This window comes from Sphaerodactylus townsendi, linkage group LG01 (genome assembly GCF_021028975.2).
Source record: "Sphaerodactylus townsendi isolate TG3544 linkage group LG01, MPM_Stown_v2.3, whole genome shotgun sequence".
Classification (NCBI taxonomy): Eukaryota; Metazoa; Chordata; class Lepidosauria; order Squamata; family Sphaerodactylidae; genus Sphaerodactylus; species Sphaerodactylus townsendi.
Genome location: NC_059425.1, coordinates 193,057,624 through 193,077,475, shown reverse-complemented (window position 1 = coordinate 193,077,475; position 19,852 = coordinate 193,057,624). Strand labels below are relative to the sequence as shown.

General features: G+C 47.9%; 1 protein-coding gene across 1 annotated transcript; it reads right to left on the bottom strand.

Annotated features, from left to right (window-relative positions):
* Positions 1-1,791: 1,791 nt before the first annotated feature.
* Positions 1,792-19,313, bottom strand: RCAN2 (regulator of calcineurin 2). The gene is made up of 4 exons (XM_048502923.1): positions 18,833-19,313; positions 13,983-14,156; positions 11,146-11,317; positions 1,792-2,696 (listed from the first exon to the last, which is right to left on the bottom strand). The coding sequence occupies exons 1-4, from the start codon at positions 18,917-18,919 to the stop codon at positions 2,542-2,544; spliced, it is 588 nt and encodes a 195-aa protein (XP_048358880.1). The 5' UTR covers positions 18,920-19,313; the 3' UTR covers positions 1,792-2,541.
* Positions 19,314-19,852: the final 539 nt, after the last annotated feature.

Below are 19,852 nucleotides of genomic sequence, written 5' to 3'. Positions count from 1 at the left end.
GCGCTCCACGCTCAGTTTTTCAAAAAGGGTACTCTCCATCTAGCAACAAAAATGACGCGCGCTGAGGGGCTGGGAGAGCACCAGATTCGGGGTGGCTGCGCTGTGGCCGCTCTTGCGGTGGGGAGCGCTGAGGAATCCCAGGTCATTTGGCGAGATTAGCCCGCAACATACGGTGAGTGGGGAAAGCCCCACAGTAAAATATTTTGTTGCTGGTTGTGGTTGTACCAGTCACAATTTCATGTCCTTGGTCCCTCATATCTGTCTGATGCCTCTCTTCCTACACTTTGTCATAATAGCTTCACTCTTCTGAATGGAGCCAAGTGCCTGTGCATCTGCTTCCTTCGATATTGCCCCCACCTCATAGAAGGGCCAGGCCAGGAAGACTCCCCTCCCTAACCCCGGCTTTCGACAAACAATGCAAATTATTATTCATGAAGGCAGTTTTATGTACGCAAAAGAGCTGTACAGTAATGAGATGGCTCCAACAGATGCTTTTGTTAATGGGCAGCGGTGGCGGACTGCACTCCTGTGCATAATATGTAATGTCTGCTGCTGTAAGTAGGATCCTACGGTGTAATTTCTGCATCATTTAATTTAATCTGCAACATCTCAGTTAAAAGGACCGGACAGGAGGTGAAATACTTGCACCTGAGACCTTAGAGAGTCGCTGCCAGTCTGAGCAGGCAAGACTGACCTTGGTGTAGCTAACACGGGGTGGCATGAGGACAGGTGCCCCGGGCGGATGCAGTTGGGGTCACATGGGGTGGAAAATCACCCCCACACCGCTCCTCCTCTCCTCGCCCGGCCAGGCCCAGCAGAGGTTGCTGCGCATGCCCCTGCCTGGCCCCAGCCCGATAGGGCTTGTGGAGGCCGCTGCCCCTGTCCCTGCCCCACCGCTGGCTAAGGTAAATGGGGCGTTGGGTGGCGTGGGGGCGCTGAAACCTCGGAGTCTGTCCCAGCCTCCATTTTTCCCTAGCTACACCCCTGAGACTGGCCCTAGTGGGCCAACACTCTGATCCAGTAGAAGGCAGTTCCTTGAGATTATGCAGAGCAGCTTTTCTAGCGCTGGTCCACCTAGCTCAGTAGTCCCCATTTGGACTGGCAAAGCCTCTCCCAGACTTGCTACCTGACGTTTCATTAGAGATGCCCAGGACTGACTCCAGGCTTCTAGGCACGCAGAGCAAGCCGCCGTCCGCTGAAGTCCGGTCCCTGTCTCAGACTGGAGAGGAAGCCCATCCCGGCAAGAGGCACCACAGTCATCAGCCTTCCTGATGTTGCTGAAAGTTGTGGGGATTTTGTTACGTCTTTTCAAAGAGGCAAAGGAAGGGAGATGTCTCCAAGCCACTGGGCTGGATCCCGCATCTCTGCCTAGCTAACTCCAATGCTTTCCCCGGCATTGAGACTCTCGCATTGGAGCCTTGCAGCCACCTTTTGTGGCTCAGTGGCAGAGCATCTGCTTGGAATGCTGAAGGTCCCAGGTTCGATTCCTACCATTTCTACTTCAAAAAGGATCAGATAGTGGGTGATGCCAAAGAACTCTGCTTGAGACTGTGGAGAGCTGCTGCCGGTCTGAGTAGGCAATACAGGCCTTGACAGAACAGGGGTCTGTTTTGGAATAGTGTGACGTCATACATGCACCAGAAGCGAAAGCACTGGAGTTAGTGGAACAGACCCACAGGTGTCAGGATGCGTTTTCTCCTTCCATCAAAGGAATGACTATAGATGAGGGCATTCACACCTGCTCCAGAAAAGAGGTAGCGCTCGCTCCTCCCTCCTTTGTTAACAGAACTTCCTTTCATTTCCTTTGGTGGTTGCAACTATAGATAATAGGAATGACCCTGGCGGCGGCAGGTGGCTGGTCTATCGCGGCTGTGGCCTTGGGATGCTTGCCTCTCCAATGGCTCTTTCTTTTCGCTGTGTCTTTCTCACATTCCAATGGAAAAAGGAGGGGGGATTTATGGTTGCTGCATGGGGATAGTTGTCATTGCAAGTGTGGCCAGAACTGGCTTTTGCAAAGCCAGGTACGTGCTGTTGTTATCAATAAAGACTTCTGATCAAGAATCCAGAGTCCCTTATTGACTTCAGTCATAGAACCTGAACACAGGATCCAACCTATGAAGTATACCTCAGCAGGGATCTTGAACCCAATGGGAGTTGGGAATCTGGAAGGAGGTGGGAAATCTCAGGGGACCACTCTGATGAATTAAGCAACCATGCGGTATCATTGCCGCCGCCGACTGAATGATGTGTCAAAGTTCCTCGACAAAGCAAGCTGCGAAAAACTGAGCCTCAACTCTTCATCCCACCCTGGCCTGATCTCAGATGCATCAACCACTGGGAACCCTGCTACGGTTACAAATAACATTTTCCTAACCTGTTAGCTAAGTCAGACTTCACAGCAGTGGAAGAGAACACTCCACGAAGCTCAAACAGGCCACGACTCCCTGGCCAAGGGCTTGCCCTTTCACAAAGAAACAAAGCCAATGGAAAAACAAATGGGACAAAGGCTGAAGAAAGAAGAGAGACTCTCGCAGGAGACAGTTAGTCAGACACCGGAGGAGGCAGGCCTGGACGGCGAGTCTGAGCTATTTTTGGCTTTGGTGAATTCTTTGGATCCTCCTCCAAGCCACTGTCACAGATCTGCACGATGACGCTCGGAGTGGACTCTGTGCCAGCGTGTAACTCGTATTTCTCACCTGCAAGGAAAGACAAGCATTTAGAAGAAAAGTTCCCGTTTCCATGTCTGGCAAAGAGCCATGTCCTTCTCTATCGTGAAAGTATGGTGGTGAGGTCAGGGGTCCCCAACCATTTTGAACCTGTGGGCCTCTTTGGAATTCTGGTGCAGCAGAGAGAGCACCTCCATAACATGGCAGCCACAAAATGGTGGCAGCAGGAGGAGGAACAAGTCACAAAATAGCTGCCTTCAGTCACACAGTGAAGAAGAAGAAGAAGAAGAAGAAGAAGAAGAAGAAGAAGAAGAAGAAGAAGAAGAAGAAGAAGAAGAAGAAGAAGAAGAAGAAGAAGAAGAAGAAGAAGAAGAAGAAGAAGAGGAGGAGGAGGAGGAGGAGGAGGAGGAGGAAGAGGAGGAGTTTGGATTTATATCCCCCTTTTCTCTCCTGCAGGAGACTCAAAGGGGCTGACAATCTCCTTGCCCTTCCCCCCTCACAACAAACACCCTGTGAGGTGGGTGGGGCTGAGAGAGCTCCGAAAAGCTGAGACTAGCCCAAGGTCACCCAGCTGGCGTTTGTGGGAGTGCACAGGCTAATCTGAATTCCTCAGATAAGCCTCCACAACTCAAGCGGCAGAGCTGGGAATCAAACCCGGTTCCTCCAGATCAGAGTGCACCTGCTCTTAGCCACTGCTCTTAGCCACTACGCCACTGCTGCTCCTTGAAGATCCTTGTGCTGTGGTGGTAGCTGCTGTCAAAGCAACATTTTTTTAAAATCTGCACAGCCAATAAAATCTCTAATGGCCAATCAGAAGATTTGCTGAATGAAAGCCCCAATCACTTCCTAAAAATACTTGGTGTTGACAGGAACCATGGCGCCGGCGGGCTCTATGTTAAGGACTCCTGGGCCAGACATTCGGAGTACATCGGCCATGGATCGGCTACAGCATTTCCAAGCCTACTGATGGGTGAAATTTCCATCAGAACATTTTACGGACACTTGGGCCATGTCCACACATTGTGGGATTGTGCACGCACTTCAGAAATTATTCACAACTGGATTTGGAAACTTGAGCTGCTAAGATGAAGTGGAAGGAGTGTCAGGTTCTGTCGACCGCCCTGCCATAGCTAGACTCTCAGGTGCAGAAACAGGCTTATTGAACAGGATCACAGCACACAGCCACCTCTAGCTCTTTTCTGGAACTAAGTTTCAACGCAGCATTTCTGGGCTAACATCCCTTCCCCTCTAGCCCCCGCCCTCAAGATCCCAGCAGAATGAAGTAACTAACTGCACCCTCAATCTGCTTTTATCCTTGAAGAAACACTCCCCAAGTCCTGCCGGCCTGCACGGAGACCGGGAGTGGGGCTCGACCTGCACGGAAGCCGGGGCAAGACTCAGCAGTGGGAGGCCCCACCACTGAGCCCCACTCTCACTTGTCCCTCTGGCAGATCCGCCCCTGCTCACTAGCCCCGCCCACAGTCTAGTTTAGCCCCCGGGAGCACCTTATCAGAGGATTTTCAGGATTCAAGCTTTTGAAAGTAAAAGCTCTGTTCCTCAGGGGTGATCATGGACTCTAATCCAGTTGTTGTGCTGCAGACCACCACGGCGAGCCTCTGAAACCCTTGCACACGCTTAGTGCGGCTCAATGGATTTGTGTGAGCGGAAGTGATTTATTTACATTTTTATTTAAGAGACCGCAACCAAAGCGTTGGGACAGAAGTGTACAGCTTGCAAAATCAAGTTAGAAAACATCAGCAGGCTTCGGGGGGGCGATCAATTATTACAGTTCGTCTATATGAAAATGTAAATTAATGTACCGCATAAAACAAGCATTTAGCAGAGGGACTTCTCAAAGGAGGAAGGTGGTGTTTCTGTCCTTGTTTTGGAAATGGAATGCTAACAGTAGCGGGCTTACATCTTATCCTGGCAGCTCATTTTAAAACTGTCATCTGCACTTAACTAAAATTGATCTTACCAATATGTGCTAAAAATAACACAGGGGGGGGGAGGGGAGGAGGAGGGAGGAAAAATTCTCCCCACACTGACTTGTCCTAGCTCTGCCCGCAGGCTCTTCAAAGCGGAGAGCCACACGACCTTTGTGCAATGCTATTCCAGAATGCAGAATAATGGGTAACGTTTCATTCTGAAGCAGGAATTGATTTATCATGCAGATAACTGGTCTAAATGTTTTCTCCTGCAAAGGGATGGGCGTGCGTGTGTGTAGAGTTGGTGCTCATGTTCTTTTCATGCAGCACACGTGGCAACATAAAATGCAGGTTTTTCAGAACAAATCACACGGGGTGCAGCGTGGGGATATCCATTGCTGGAGATGCATACAAAGAACTTTTAAAAAGGGAAATCTCCACCCTGGTATTCTGCTACACACACAAATGGGCAGATGTATTTATTTGTTTTTATTCCGCTTTTCTCCCTAACTGGGACTGACCAGCAGCTTAGAACATCTGCTCTCCTCTGTTCTCCCACAGCAATAACCTTGTGAGTTGTGTGATGGGTCCAACATCACCCAGCAAGCTTCTGGAATTACAATTGATCTCCAGATGACGGAGATCAGTTCTCCCGGAGAAAATGGCTCCTTTGGAGAAGAGACTCTATGGCAGGGGTGTCTAACTCTGCCGCTTCAGATGTTCATGGACCAATTGGCCATGCCAGCAGGGGCTGATGGGAATTGTAGTCCATGAACATCTGAAGCATTAGAGTTGGACACCTCTGCTCTATGGCATTATACCTCACTGAGCTCTCTGTTTTCCCCAGGTTCCATCCCCCCCCAAATCTCCAGAAATTTCTCAACCTGGAGGTGACAACCCATTCTCTTCTAGGCGAAAGGCATCTTGATGGGTGCTTTCCACCCCATCTTGGGGAGGCAGGAAAAGGAATTTCGTCACTTTCTGTTGAGGCGAGGCATCCATTTTGGGCAGTATTCTTTCCTGCCTAATCAGGGAGTGCACGAAATTCTTGGTGCTCCACACCAGAATTAGCCTAGAACATTTTTCCCTCAGCCTTTTGCCTTTCTGTCTGTGTCCCTTCTTTCTCTTTGTCTCCTGTGATTGTGCGTGAGTAAGGGGGACTACCTTGGGGGGGGGTAGTTGGGTTTGAGGGCAAACACTTCTCCCAGTAACCTTCCCGCCAAAAAAAAACCCCCTCCAAATGGCCGCTCAGCACTTTTCCCCTCCCAGGGGATATTTCCATCGATCAGCAGCAGAAGCCACCAGGGGAGATTCTGGCCATAGTCACACACAAGGGACAATCAAAGCAACCGCTTGCAAAGCGCTCTGCTCCTGAGCCCCCCGCTGAGAAGCAATCAGCTCAGAAAGAAAAGCCACGTTCTGAGCGGCCAGTCAGCCTTTCATCTGCTTCTCAAAGCGGTGCCTCTCAAGAGTCTCTCCAAGCGGAGAGATCTCCCCCCCTCCTCCCTCCAGAGCAAAGAACTCCTGACGCTGGCTCATTCAACAGAGCAGAGGGTGGGAGAGACATTCTCCTGCCTGACGAACCCAGGCAACATGACCGTTGCGAAAGGGGGGAGGAGATCAGTATGGAGGAGGGGGAACATTTTGTAGACGCTGAGGCCCCATTTAATTGGCAATCACTCACTCCTGCTGATTTTGCCAACTTTCTCAACAAAGCTATTGAGGATAAACTACAGCAGCTCCATAGGTCTACTGTACCCAATATTCTACTGTACCCAATACCTCTGTATCCAGGGCAACTCAAGCGCATGTGCATGGGTCTAGGGGTTACCCTAGCTCCCTGTTGCCGGGTCCATCAGGTGCATTGCAGGGACTAACTAGGGATTACCCTAGGTCCTCTCGAAGGGACCCCCTCCTCATGGGCATGCTAGGGGTTACCCTAGATCCCCATCTCCAGATCACAGGCAACCTCGGGGTTACCCTAGAGACCCTACAGAGGACCCTCTCCACTTCCTTGGGGATGAAGGGGACAGTTCAGAAGAGGATGACAACGCCAGGGAACATTTTTCACACACTGAGGAAATTCCATAGAATTCCAGTCCTTTCCTCCTACTCGATACCTTCCCTCTCCTCTCAGCAACAGAAGGGAAAAAGCCTTAAGGATGATGCAAGCGGTAGACCACCTCCTAGCAATCAGAGCAATAGAAGCAGTCCCCAAAGAAGAGTTCTTCTCAGGTCATTACTCTCATTTCTTCACGGTTCCCAAAAAGAGCGGGGACTGGAGGGCTATCCTCAACCTCAGGGATCGTCAACAAGTTCCTCAAACTTCACAGGTTCAAGATGGAATCCCTCCAGACCATCTCGGAGGCTCTCAGACCAGGGGACTACCTGACCTCCTTGGACTTAGCTGAAGCCTATCTTCACATTCCAATCAGACCCTCACACTGAAAATTCCTGAGATTTGCCATTGCAACCAATCACTACCAATTCAGAGCTCTTCTGTTCGGGCTGGCTTCTGCCCCTTGTGTCTTCTCCAAAATCCTTCTGGCTCCGGTCACTCTGCTTCATCAACAGGGGATACATATTCATCCATACCTGGACGATCTCTTGATTTGATCCAGAACCAGGGAGAAGGCGATCCAGGACCTAGAGATAGTCATGCAGACCCTTCAACATCATGGGTTCAACAAGCAGAAGAGCATCCTTGTTCCAACACAATGGATCCTCCATCTCAGGGCAATTATAGACTCCAACCAAAACGCGTTCTTCCTTCCCGAGGAGAAAATTCTCAAGATCTAGGGGATGATCAGATCGATCATGCAACCCAGATCAACATCCTTAATGTTCTTGGTAAAACTCCTAGGGATACTGACTGCATCCATGGACCTGGTACAGTGGGGAATGTTCCATGCTCGTCCTCTACAACGTTTGCTCTGACCCTTTCAACAGGATATCATACAAAAAAGAGACAGACCCATTCTAGTTCCTTGGGCCACCAAGGAACAACTTTGATGGTGGCTCTGCAAGCAGAACCTCAATCAGGGCAAACAGTACCTACCGACGATAGATCTTCACGGATGCCAGCCTACAGGGCTGGGTGGTCAACCTCGACCACCACTATGCCCAAGGAAAGTGGGATCAACATCTATCCAAGTGAAAGCCATCCTCTTAGCTCTCCTATCGTTTCAACATTTAATTACAGGTCAACATATTCTTATCCGCACAGACAACATTGCGGCAAAATCTTATCTCAACAACCAGGGGGGTTCTTGATCCTCACGTCTGTCCAAGGAAACATCCCAAATTCTAACCTGCGCGGAACTCAATGTTCAGAATATCAAGGCTGAACACATCAAAGGTTCCTTGAATCTGAATGCGGATTGGCTAAGTCGACAAACCATCTCTCTGGCGGAATGGACCTTGAACAAAGAGGTTTTTCTAAACATCACCCAGAGGTATCCAACCGTTGACTTATTTACCACGGCACAGAATGCTCAAGTCTCCCAATTCATGACCAGGTTCTACCATCACAAGGCTCTGTCAGTGGACGCCCTAGTCAGCCCGTAGCCTCCAACCCTTCTTTATCCTTTTCCACCCATTCCTATCATTCCAAAACTACTTCGAAAGATCATGGTGGAGAAAGCTCAAGTGATCTTAGTGGCGCCCTTATGGCCACGGAGACCATGGTTCTCAACAATACAGGAACTATCCATAGGCTCTCCGTGGCGATTACCAGTGTTTCCGGAACTATGTGTGATTGGTGTTTGGAATATGCTGCCACAGGAGGTGGTGATGGCCACTAACCTGGATAGCTTTAAAAAGGGCTTGGACAGATTTATGGAGGAGAAGTCAATCTATGGCTACCAATCTTGATCCTCCTTGATCTCAGATTGCAAATGCCTTAGCAGACCAGGTGCTCAGGAGCAGCAGCAGCAGCAGAAGGCTATTGCTTTCACATCCTGCATGTGAGCTCCCAAAGGCACCTGGTGGGCCACTGCGAGTAGCAGAATGCTGGACTAGATGGACTCTTGTCTGATCCAGCAGGCTAGTTCTTATGTTCTTATGTACTCCACCAGGGACCCCTGCTGCATCCCGACCCAGTCTGGCTCAGGCTGACTGCCTGGCTGTTGAGTGGAGAAAACTGTTGTCTAAGGGTTATTCGAGGAAGGTAGCCAGGCCTCTAGACGTCAGTCCACTCTCAGGATTTACAACTATACATGGAAGAAGTTTGTGGGGTGGGCCAGATCCAAGAGCATCGACCTGGAATCTCCACCCTTGTCTGCAGTCTTAGAATTCTTACAAGAAGGTTTCGAATCTGGGCTCAGAAGCAATACGCTGAGGAGACAGGTAGCTGCCTTATCCACTGTCTGGCAACACTTTCACAGTTTTCCAGCCACACAACATCCGGACGTCCTCAGATTTCTGATAGGGGTTCAACAATCTCAATCCCCTATTTGTCATCGGTTCCCATCCTGGCGACTCCACACGGTTCTCTTGGCCCTCACGAAGTCTCTATTTGAGCCCATTCAGACCATCCATTTAAGATGGCTCAGGATGAAGGTCTTGTTTTTGACATCTATTACCTCGGCCAGGAGGATTTCGGAACTTTGTGCCCTTTCCATTAACCCTAACCTCTGCGTTTTCCATGATGACAAGGTGGTCCTCCGTATGGATCCTACCTTTCGACCTAAGGCAGCATCTGCATTCCATCTTCAACAGGTTTCCCTAACAATGGAATGTTTAGCATCCAATAAGAATGATGAGTCATACTACCTGCTTGCGTTAATGGGTGATATAGATCACCTGGGGGATAATGTTTTCTATAGCTGACTATTTAGGCTGGCTTAACTTAACCTCCCTTTTTCCGCTTGTTGCAGTTAGTTGCAACTATGCTGTTTGGTGCTTAGAGCTTTTATAAGATTCATTGCTTGCTTATGGAGTTAATATCTGTACTTCCAAGGATGTGTTTTATGTCTTGGTTTTTAGTTGCTGGCCCTTCATGGACTGATTGCTTGCCAGTATTTTTGGTTTATTAAAAGGACTTTGTAGTCAATAAAACCTTCAAAAGATATTTTAAAAGATTTTCTGTCTCCAAGTTGTGAGTGTTCTCAAGGTCCTGACCCACACAGAGAGGAGAGAAGTTATCTCTTCCTCTACACTATGCAAATAAACACTCAGTGATATTTTTCCCTTCCCCTGTCACATGCAACAGGCGCAACAAGTAATCCTGACAATGGTCATTGTTTTGCAAGACTATTCTCCCCAAATCTCAGACTGTAAATATCTCACAACTAGACTGATGTTCATTTCACATCTGCACACACTCAAATTGCTTGAGAAACCTGGGAATGGGGGTGAGGTGGGGGTGTAATTGACAGCCCTCTACAGAAACTGCTAAGACAAAAAAAACTTCAGGTAATTTATCTATTTATTCATTTTGTTTATTTAGTTAATACCTTAATTAGCCACCTTTCTTCCTTACGAAGCTCAAGGTGGCTTGCAACATAAATGAAACACATAAAATACATTTTAAACATTTAAAAAAACCCAAAATTTAAAATCACAGCTCAGGGCTGCTAGTGAACATAACCAAATGCAGTTCTAAGGAAAATTATCTTCAACTGCCTCCTAAAGGTCAAAAGGGAGGGGGCCATATGCACCTCTCTGGGAAGGCAGTTCCATAATCATGGGGCTGCCACTGAAACGACCCCCTCTTATGTATCCACCAGTAGCTGACAAGTTTGTCCCAGAATGCTGCCCCAAGGTGCATACTAAACGACTGAACAGAAGAATGATGGGGAGTGGCATGAGTGGCCCTGGGACACGAGGACTCTGACGTGGCCCCTGAAGGCACTGTGGACCAGGAGCTGAGGACAACAGAGCCCTTCCCTGCCAGCTGAGGCAGAGCCGAGTCTGATGCCGGCAGCTGGGAGAGCCATCAGTTTACCTCAGACAAGCTGAATAGTGAGCCAGCTGCTCGAAAAAGGCAAAGACAAAAGAAGCAGCTGAGTAGTAAAAGGAGAAGTGCTCGCATTGCTGCTCAGTATGGAAGAAGGCTCTGAGAAATGGAGGCATCTGCGGAGGACAGAGTCCTTGCAGAACCCTAGCCACATTAGCCAGGATCTCCTCTGTAAACCCCGTCTCAACCTTGGCTCTGCCTGGGTGCAACGACTGTGTTTCACTGGAAAGCTCCACACACTAGGTTTTCTGCTCCACGCCTTGTACTTTTGCACCTAGCCCTGCCTGCCCGCTTGAATCCCTGGACTTACTTGACTCTGGACTGTCTTACACATTTGTCGGCTGCCTGCTACTTGCCTTGAGTCAGTCAGTCAGTCAGTCAGTCAGTCAGTCAGTCAGTCAGTCAGTCAGTCAGTCAGTCAGTCAGTCAGTCAGTCAGTCAGTCAGTCTGTCTGTCTGTCTGTCTGTCTGTCTGATGCGCCATAGCTGACTCCTGCTTGCAGCACAAGGGGCTTAATACACAGAATCAGAACAAAGTCAGGACAAATACCTTTTAAAAGCACACTTCGCAAGGCCACAATCACGCAACCTACCTGGCTCCAGTTGCGAAACAGCGCAAAGGAGGTCATAATTGATAACAGGCGTTGTGTCACTGACCGGCTGCCAACCAATGGGAGACGAGGTGGGAGGGGAGATGAGAAACTGCTTTGCCGGCTGCGGGGGAGCCAAGTGCCGCTTGTCCCCATCAGCCTCAGAGGTCTGGACCTTTCAAATGAACGAGAAAACCAAATCAGGACTCTTGTTTCAACAGGGGGAAGACCAAAAGGGCAAAGGCAGAGAACCTGTTTGCAAGACGGACATTTACATGATTAGGTGTACACTGTATTCTGCTGGGGTCACACCTATTGGAGCTTACAAGAATGTTGTGCTCAGAGGGTCCCTGATTTAGGAATCTTATTGCACAAAACAAGAGTGCAAATAAAATTCCCCATTGTGGGAAGCTCAGCTTATATAAAAGATTGACCCAGGATAAAGTAATTGCCACATTGTCTCTCCTTCTTGTTTCATCTATGTACTATCTAGCTCTGTGTGTGTGTGTGTGTGTGTGTGTGTGTGTGTGTGTGTGTGTGTGTGTGTGTGTGTGTGTGTGTGTGTGTGTGTGTGTGTGTTGTAAATAGCATCAAGTTACTTCTGACTCATGGCAACCCTATGAATAAATGTCCTCCAAGACACCTTCTTGTGAACAGCCTTGCATAGGTCTTGCAAACAGAGGGCCATTATAAAGTCAGTTCATTTCATGTTGGGTCTCAAGGACATAGGTAAGGGGGGGGGGGTTTCTCAGGTTCAAACCGCCCCATTCATGTCAGAAGCTCCGCCCCCCCCATTTGTGGGTTTTAAAAACATTTTAGTGTTTTTTTTGGTTTTTGGCCTGCAGGGGGCGCATTGTTTAGGCTAGCAGCACCAAACTTTCAGGGATTGTTTGAGGGACTCTCTTGAAGATACCTGCCAGGTTTGGTGAGGTTTGGTTTAGGGGGTCCAAAGTTATGGACTCCCAAAGGGGGTGCCCCCATACCCCATTGTTTCCAATGGGAGGTAATAGGAGATGGGTCTTCCTCTTTTTCTGCTGCCTTCAGATTTTCTTAGCATTACTGTCTTTTCTTAAGGGAGCAGCAGTGGCGTAGTGGTTAAGGGCACTTGAGCTGTGGAGGCTTATCTGTGCCAGCTGGGTGACCTTGGGCGAGTCACAGTTCTTTGGAGCTTTCTCAGCCACACCCACCTCACAGGGTGTTTTTTGTGAGGGGGGAAGGACAAGGAGATTGTCAGCCCCTTTGAGTCTCCTACAGGAGAGAAAAGGGGGATATAAATCCAAACTCTTCTTCTTCTTCTCCAGTGAGTCTTGTCTTCTCATAATGTGACAAAGGACAACTGCCTCAGTTTAGTATTTATCTAGAACATTTTTATCCCAACTATTCTCCAAAGGAGCTCAGAGCAAGCTATGTGGTGCTGCTTTCTCTAAATACTCAGCCCCTTGGTAGAGAGACTGGCTGCCCATTTCCCTCCAATTTCACCCCAGTCCAATCACAAGCCTCAAAGGGTGCCTGGGAAACGTAGGCCTGTTTGAATAATTAAATAAAATTAAATTTTAACAAACTCAATCAATTAATTAATTAAATCGAATAATTAAATTGCTAACTTCACACAATGTCTCAGACGTTTCCTACATAACCATAAGGTAAAGTGTCCCAAGCAGCCCGTGGCTACCCCATAAAGTTCTACCTCATGGAGTTTTCAAGGCAAGAGATGAGTAGAGGCGATCTGCCGTGGTTGCCTTCTTCTGCAAAGCCTTCCTTGGTGGTCTCCTATCCAAGTACTGGTCTTGCTTGGCTTCTGAGCTCTAATGGGATCAGACTAGTCAGAGCTATTTTTCTTTTGAAATAATTCCATTAAGATTAAGTTTGATGAGCCTTTGCTTTGCAGAATTCAAGAGCTTTCCTTTATCTAGCAAACTCTCTTCCGTGATTGAAAACGAGCGTTATCTTCTGTTGCCTGAGGTGGAATCCATGCAATGAAATCTTTAGAGCCACTCCTCACTTGCAGTTCGCAGGTTTCCAGAATATCCCATCAACTAACGTGGTGTTGGTGGCAACCAAACGATTATCCACCTCAATTGCAGGTGAATTTGGAACTGGATACATTTATATACTACACAGGCTCCCATCATGCCACAAAACACAATTCTCCTTACAGAAGGAATTCATAAACTATCTGTGGGTGAACTGTAAAGTAGTAAGACATGCCTGCGGACCCACCCCACCAGGGGTAATTCTTGTTGCCCATGATTTCAGTGCGAACAAGCGCTTGGGAGTATTTTGACCATTTCTTCCAAACACAGAAGTATTGCTATTCCTTTTATTAGAAATATCTGTATAGAATTCCTCTCACGATTTTCATCTACTGAATATTTACAACTGCCACTCAGGAAAAAGTTTCATGCTAAATTAAGGGAAAAAACCCCAATACTGTAATACTTTACACACACACACAGCACGCGCACACACACACACACACACACACACACACACACACACACACACACACACACACACACACAGAGCGCTTTGGGCCCCCCCCCCCCTTAAGGTCCAAACCTCTTTTCTCATATTACCCATTTCCCTGAAAATAAGACCTACTACGAAAATAAGCCCTAGCATGATTTTTCTGGATTTTGGGAGGATGCTTGAAATATAAGCCCTACTCCAAAAATAAGCCCTAGTTACAGCTTCCCCGGCGCAGCTGATCTGGTGATGTGGGGGGAAATCATGGGGGAAAGAAGACATCCCCTGAAAATAAGCCCTAACGCATCTTTTGGCGCAAAAATTAATATAAGACCCTGCTTTATTTTTGGGGAGACACGGTAAAAGATTCTTACCTGTGCAAAATACAGTTTTAACTTCTTCCCTCGGAACTGTGTTTCATGAAGCTCTGTTCTCGCACGAGCAGCTGATTTGGGGTTGCTGAAGTTTATTCGTACCCGCCGAAAACTCTTAAAGAGCTGAAACGTCACACAGTCGTCATAAGCACGAAATAGGCCCTCAAATTTTTCCTGTAGACATAAGATGATTTGGGTCACCTTCAAAGCCCACGTTTTCCTCCTCCCCTTTGAAAATCAGTCACAAAGCCAGTCTTTTGCAGTTGTAGTGATTTATAGACATATATTGCACATGGCCCACATCCCTTTTTCTAAACAGAAACACACATCCCCACACATCCCCAGAAGTGCAGGCATTGTATCAATAGTGCACAGCAGTGCCCAGGTCCTATCAAGCTTTTCCCACCAGTCCTTGCTGGCCTCACCCTCCATAGGGTTAACCTCTCTCTCTCTCTCTCTTGCTCTTTAGGGTTTCCAATATGCTCTCTGTGGGCACCGCGCTTCCTGCCAACCCCATCTCTGGTGCCTGCCACATGATTTTAGAAGTGGGTGGGGACAAACCAGGCTTCTGCCCAGCAAGATTTTTGATTGACCACTGGAGATCTGATTGGCTGTCTGGATTTTTCAAAAAAGCATTGCTTTGTGTAAGTGTCTGTTACTCCAGTCAATAATTGAGACTCAGGAATATTTCTAGAGCTTCATTGAACTGTGTCGTGACCTGGGCTGCAAAAAGCCAGAGCTGGCGATCAAACTTTTGCAGCTAGTTTATATCTCCATACATTAAGACATGATCCATTCAGGTGTCCCCTCCTCCCACAGATTCCCACAATTGCCCACTTGAGAAGAGAGAGTGTGAATGCAGCATTGTTATGAGTTGCCCAAGGCCGCAACAGTCATACTGCCGTCTCCAGGAAATAGGCAATGGGGGAAAGTATGCATACTTCGCTAGTTGCAAGCAAGCACGAAGAGACAGAGCAAAGAGACCCTCAAACCACAGATAACAGCAGGCACAGGTGTGGCCTTGGCTCTAGCCCTGTGATGCCTGGCCCCAGCAGAGCCAGGTCTGACACTTTGGCAGCACCTCAGCATTAAGATCTCCACTATGTCTTTGGCCGATTATGCACTGGTGCTCTGCCCTTCAGCGACGGTACGTTTCCTACAAGGCAGAGTTTTCCACTGCAGACGCACTCAAACATACGCTGCCGGAGATCCTGGAAGCCCCACAGTTCCTGAGAGTGGGCAACCCCAATGTTTTCCCTGACCTCGGAGTTTTGCTCCTTCTGGTCTCTCTCCACTCCCGCCCAAATCATTGGAGGCATTTCCAGTGGATTCTAGACAACAACTATTGCACTATGGCCACTGGCCACAATCCAAAACAACTAAGAAAACGATACAGGTGGTTTTAATGTAGAAAAGTGCAACGTGCAATGCCAACATAGAAGAACAAAATACAGAACAGACTAAAACAAGCAACTGAGAGACAATCCTCTATTCTAGGAACGATGCCTAATATAACTTAATTTCCAGTATAGTTGTATATTGTCCATTTGAAGTTCCAAGCTAGAGGACAAATAAGGCAAGCTCACAGTCCAAGTTTGTAGCTTCCTCAAAGCAGTCTCTGTTCTTGGCAGTCAATGCCTACGCGATGACTTCCAACTATCCTGTGATAAGATTAACAACTTGGGATCTCTCCCATTCAAAACTCCCATCTAATTGGCATCCGGATCAACCGAACGTTTTCCTTGGCTCATATTCACATTTCACAGAGTCTTTATCAGCCAACAATATATGGGGGGTCAGGCTCAATTTAGGAAGGTCTGAGGGTAAAAGTGTACGCCACAGTTCTTCGCCCTGTGGACCTATCTGGAACAGAACGTTGGTCAACAACTTGGAAACATGAACAGACTCTTCATGTGGCTCATTCCGCACACGCAGAATAATGCACTTTCAAACTGCTTTCAGTGCTCTTTGAAGCTGTGCGGAATAGCAAAATCCACTTGCAAACAGTTGTGAAAGTGGTTTGAAAACGCATTATTTTGCATGTGCGGAAGGGGTCATGTGATAGAAATGAAGGTGCACCGGTGGATGCGCGGCCTGACTCTTTCCGATCGTGTTACGGACAAAGACATACAATAAAGGCTTGGAATCACACCAATTACAAAGAAAACGAGGGAAGCCTGCCTCCAGTGGCACGAGCACATGATGCGACAGGAGGAGACTTCTGTTGCAAAAACGACCCGAAGCTTTGACCCTAGAGGCTGTCGCCTGCGTGGAAGACCAAAGAAATGGTGGATGGACAGCATTGCTGTCAACCTTACCCCTGAAAATATCCAAAATCGAGCTATTTGGCAAAGAAAATGTCAGTGCCAACCCCCTCAAGGGGAATATAGCCCAAGAACAAGAAGAAGAAGGATCAATTTAGGAAGGTTTTCAGAGGATTTATCCTCTGGCTTCCCCCCACCCCCACCCCCCACCCCCCTTCAAATGAATAATAACAAGTCACTGGGGAAAGGGCTGCAAGCAGCAGCAAGCTTGGGTTCCGAGAGAGTTCACAAAGAGACAGGGAAAGAACACACAGGCAGGTCGGTGGGAGGAAGGGAAAGGAAGGAGGGCATCTGGAGGGGTCTGGTCTATGCTATCTCACCAAAAGGTCAAAATGTGGTTCTGCGTTGTTCGGTAAAAGTAAAAGTAGTATGCTCCTGCTGTAGAAAAAAGTCCCAATTTTAAAATGGCTGCAACAGATAAAACCACCCTTCTCTCTGGGATCCCCTTGGCTAGCCCAGCGGTCTTCATTGCATTCTGCTCAGCGGCCCCTAAGGATTCTTCCCACTTATCAGTTTTTTGAAATTCAGGCTCCCTGATTTTTCAAAAATGGCTGCCGTGGGTAAAAACACCTGTATCTCTGGACTCCCTTGGGCTATCACAGTGGTTTTAACCGAATTCTCATTGGGGTCACCTAGGGATTCTTCTCCACCCATCGGTTTTTCAAAACTTAAACCTTCCAATTTCATATTTTTTTTCCTGGGCTCCTAAGATGGGTATCACCTCCTTTCAATACAAAGAAGGTCCAGGAAGTAGCTGCCTACTAATTCAACGCTGAGGTTCTTTCTTACTGTGAGACAAGATATAGTACATAGAAGAGGGAGAAGGACCCCGGAAACTCTGCTCAGGACCTCTGAAAATCTGGTCCTGTGTTCTTCTGTTTCCTTAAGAACTGAGGCCAGCTGTCATGGGGTCATTCCACTTTATCTTCATCACCGCTATGAAGTAGACTAGGCTAAAAAAAAGGATTGCAACTCTCTCAAGACATTACCATTGTGAACCGCACGAGTGTGAAACTGGCACGGATGTCCAGCGCAAAGACATTAAGAGAAATGTGGCCAATTGGAATAGGCAGAAACTGGCAAGAAGGTTTGCCTCAAGCAGCATAAGAAAGAGCTTGGAGGGCTCCGCATACCTGCCAGGTTGCTGATCCCCCACTCCAGGTTGCCAACATCTTAGGCGGCAGCACTTGGCTCTGCCCAGCGGAGAACATCTTGAGAGGTGATGTGCCAGGTGGAAATGCGGCGACCTTTCCTTTAAGGCCAAACATCTGTTTCAGCAACCCAGTTCATAAACAAAGGAGGGCAAAAAATAGAATATTTCCCCCCCAGTTAAGAGCTTCACGAGGTAAGCTTTGGAAAGGGGGGAAGTTGCTGGTTATGCAGAGATTTCCAATCTTGTTCAGCTTGTGAGGAGCAGAGAACAGGCCCTGCTGCAAAATGACTGCCGTGGAGGACCAAAGAGCCGCCCCCTGCAGATCCATTCTGCTGACAGCCATGCCTTTTCCCAAAGCAAGAAGCTTTCCCCTTGGTGCCTGGGCCAGAGGAAGGCTCCGTGCGGTGGGCAGACGGTGCTTTGCGAAGATCCAGGTGGAAATAAAGAAGGCCACCGACTCAATCGCCCACCAACCTGTGATCAGAGAAGCTAAAAGCACTTCCATCCAACTGCACAGCGACTGATGAAATGCAGAAGGACAGACCTATGTAAGGAAGGGTTGTGATTCTAAAAGGAATGGATCTAAGCTATTTAAGAATCAGCTTTTAAAAACTGTCAGACTCTTCTTGCTGTGGATCCAGAGATGACAGAGCACCCCAGGCTCCCTTTTTTACATATCCTTCATTTACGTGGAAAGCTTCCCTCCCTGCCGTCTACAAACACATTTATTTTAAAGTTTCTCTTTTAAAACTTCATTTCAGTGGTGCTTTATTGGGCTATGAAACAAAGAGGGGAAAGTATAATTTATTTCATCAAGGCACGTAGTTACCTAGCATGAAGACAGGATGCGACAATTACAGCTGCATGAAAATACAAACAGCCCAGCACTTCAGCCTTCCACATAAAAGAGTTGCTCTGAAGTTACACATCTGTATAAGCAGCCTCAACTTTTCCATGCAGAAGGATCTACACTGCAGCTACTATAAAGCCGTGCAGCGCGGAAAGAGCTGTGTCTGAGGCAAGAAAACCCCCAGAAGAATTCTGACAACAAACACAGAAAACCGGCTTATCATTTTAAAACATCTCTTGTATGCTTCCAACCCTATTATCAAACACACTGAATTGTAAGTCGTTTCGTTCGTACTTACAACCCACCGGAAAGCACGCAGAGAACTAAACGATCAAGCATGATCTCATTCTGCCCATCCATCTTTCTCCCCTCAAAAGCCAACATTTCAAAGCTATCCTTTAAGTTCACATCAACACACATGCCCTGTAATCTCTTCAGATAAAGGACTGCAGCCCTTCCCTTGCAACGTTTCGGCCTCGTCTCCTTAAGATGTCTTTACAAACCGGGGAAGGTGGGCACATACCTTAACATCTTGGCTGGTGAAAACCTCAACATCCACCACACATGCGACCAGAGCGGAGACGTCACAGTCCATGGCCCGCGCTGGCATTCCCTGCTCGAGTAAATCAAGGAGCTCAGGTGGCCTCAGATTTTGAGGAAACCTCCAAACTGCTGCGGCTGTTTTAAGTCTCTAAACCCGCCTTCAGGACCGAAAACAGCTGCATTAAAAGACACAGAGCGGGAGACGCAACATCACACCGAGTCTGACACACCAGTTTTTCTCCACGTTGTTTTCTGTCTCACAACCGTCAGCTAAACTAGCACAGAATAGTAACTGAGCTATTCTGTCCTCACAAAGCAATGACATCACCACAGACATAAGCTAAATCTCTCCCCCCCCCCACACACACACACCCCGCAAGCGTTTTTATCTCCGGGCATCACAGTGGCGCAAATTGAACATCATGATGTGCTCCAGCTGAACCTGTGCTAAATCCATTTAGGCAGCGTTCGCTGGTGACTGAATCATCTCTGCTGCTGTTTTTGGCTGGCTGCCTGTGTTGCGAAAACGTTTGAGGGGAAGGTTACACACACCCCTCTCCCCGACAATGAAAGCAGCATTCTGGCGCAGGCATTAATGCTGTGTTTCAAACCTGTGAAGGACTTTGCTTTGGCAATTTAACATTTTAACACAGAGACAGGCACACAGCACCCAGCGTGAAAAAGCCAGCATCTCCGTTCAACACTACAACAGTGAAGCAGTGCTACTGTTCACCTCTGGGCAGGGGCAGGGGATCTCTTGCTACCAATTGTCCTGGCAGGTTTTTTGGTGCCTCCAAGAAGCAAAGGTGCCCTTTCCTACTATGCCAGCCTGCCAAACATCTACCCATCAGGTGAAGGCACAGGAGTTCTTCTAGAGGAAGAAAAGTGGGTAAAACCTGACCCTAATCCAGATCATGGTGTAAGGAATGGGGGTGGGTGTTGGCTGGCCAAAAGGCCGTAATAATAAATATCTATCTAATGGGGGTGGGTTGAATTGGGG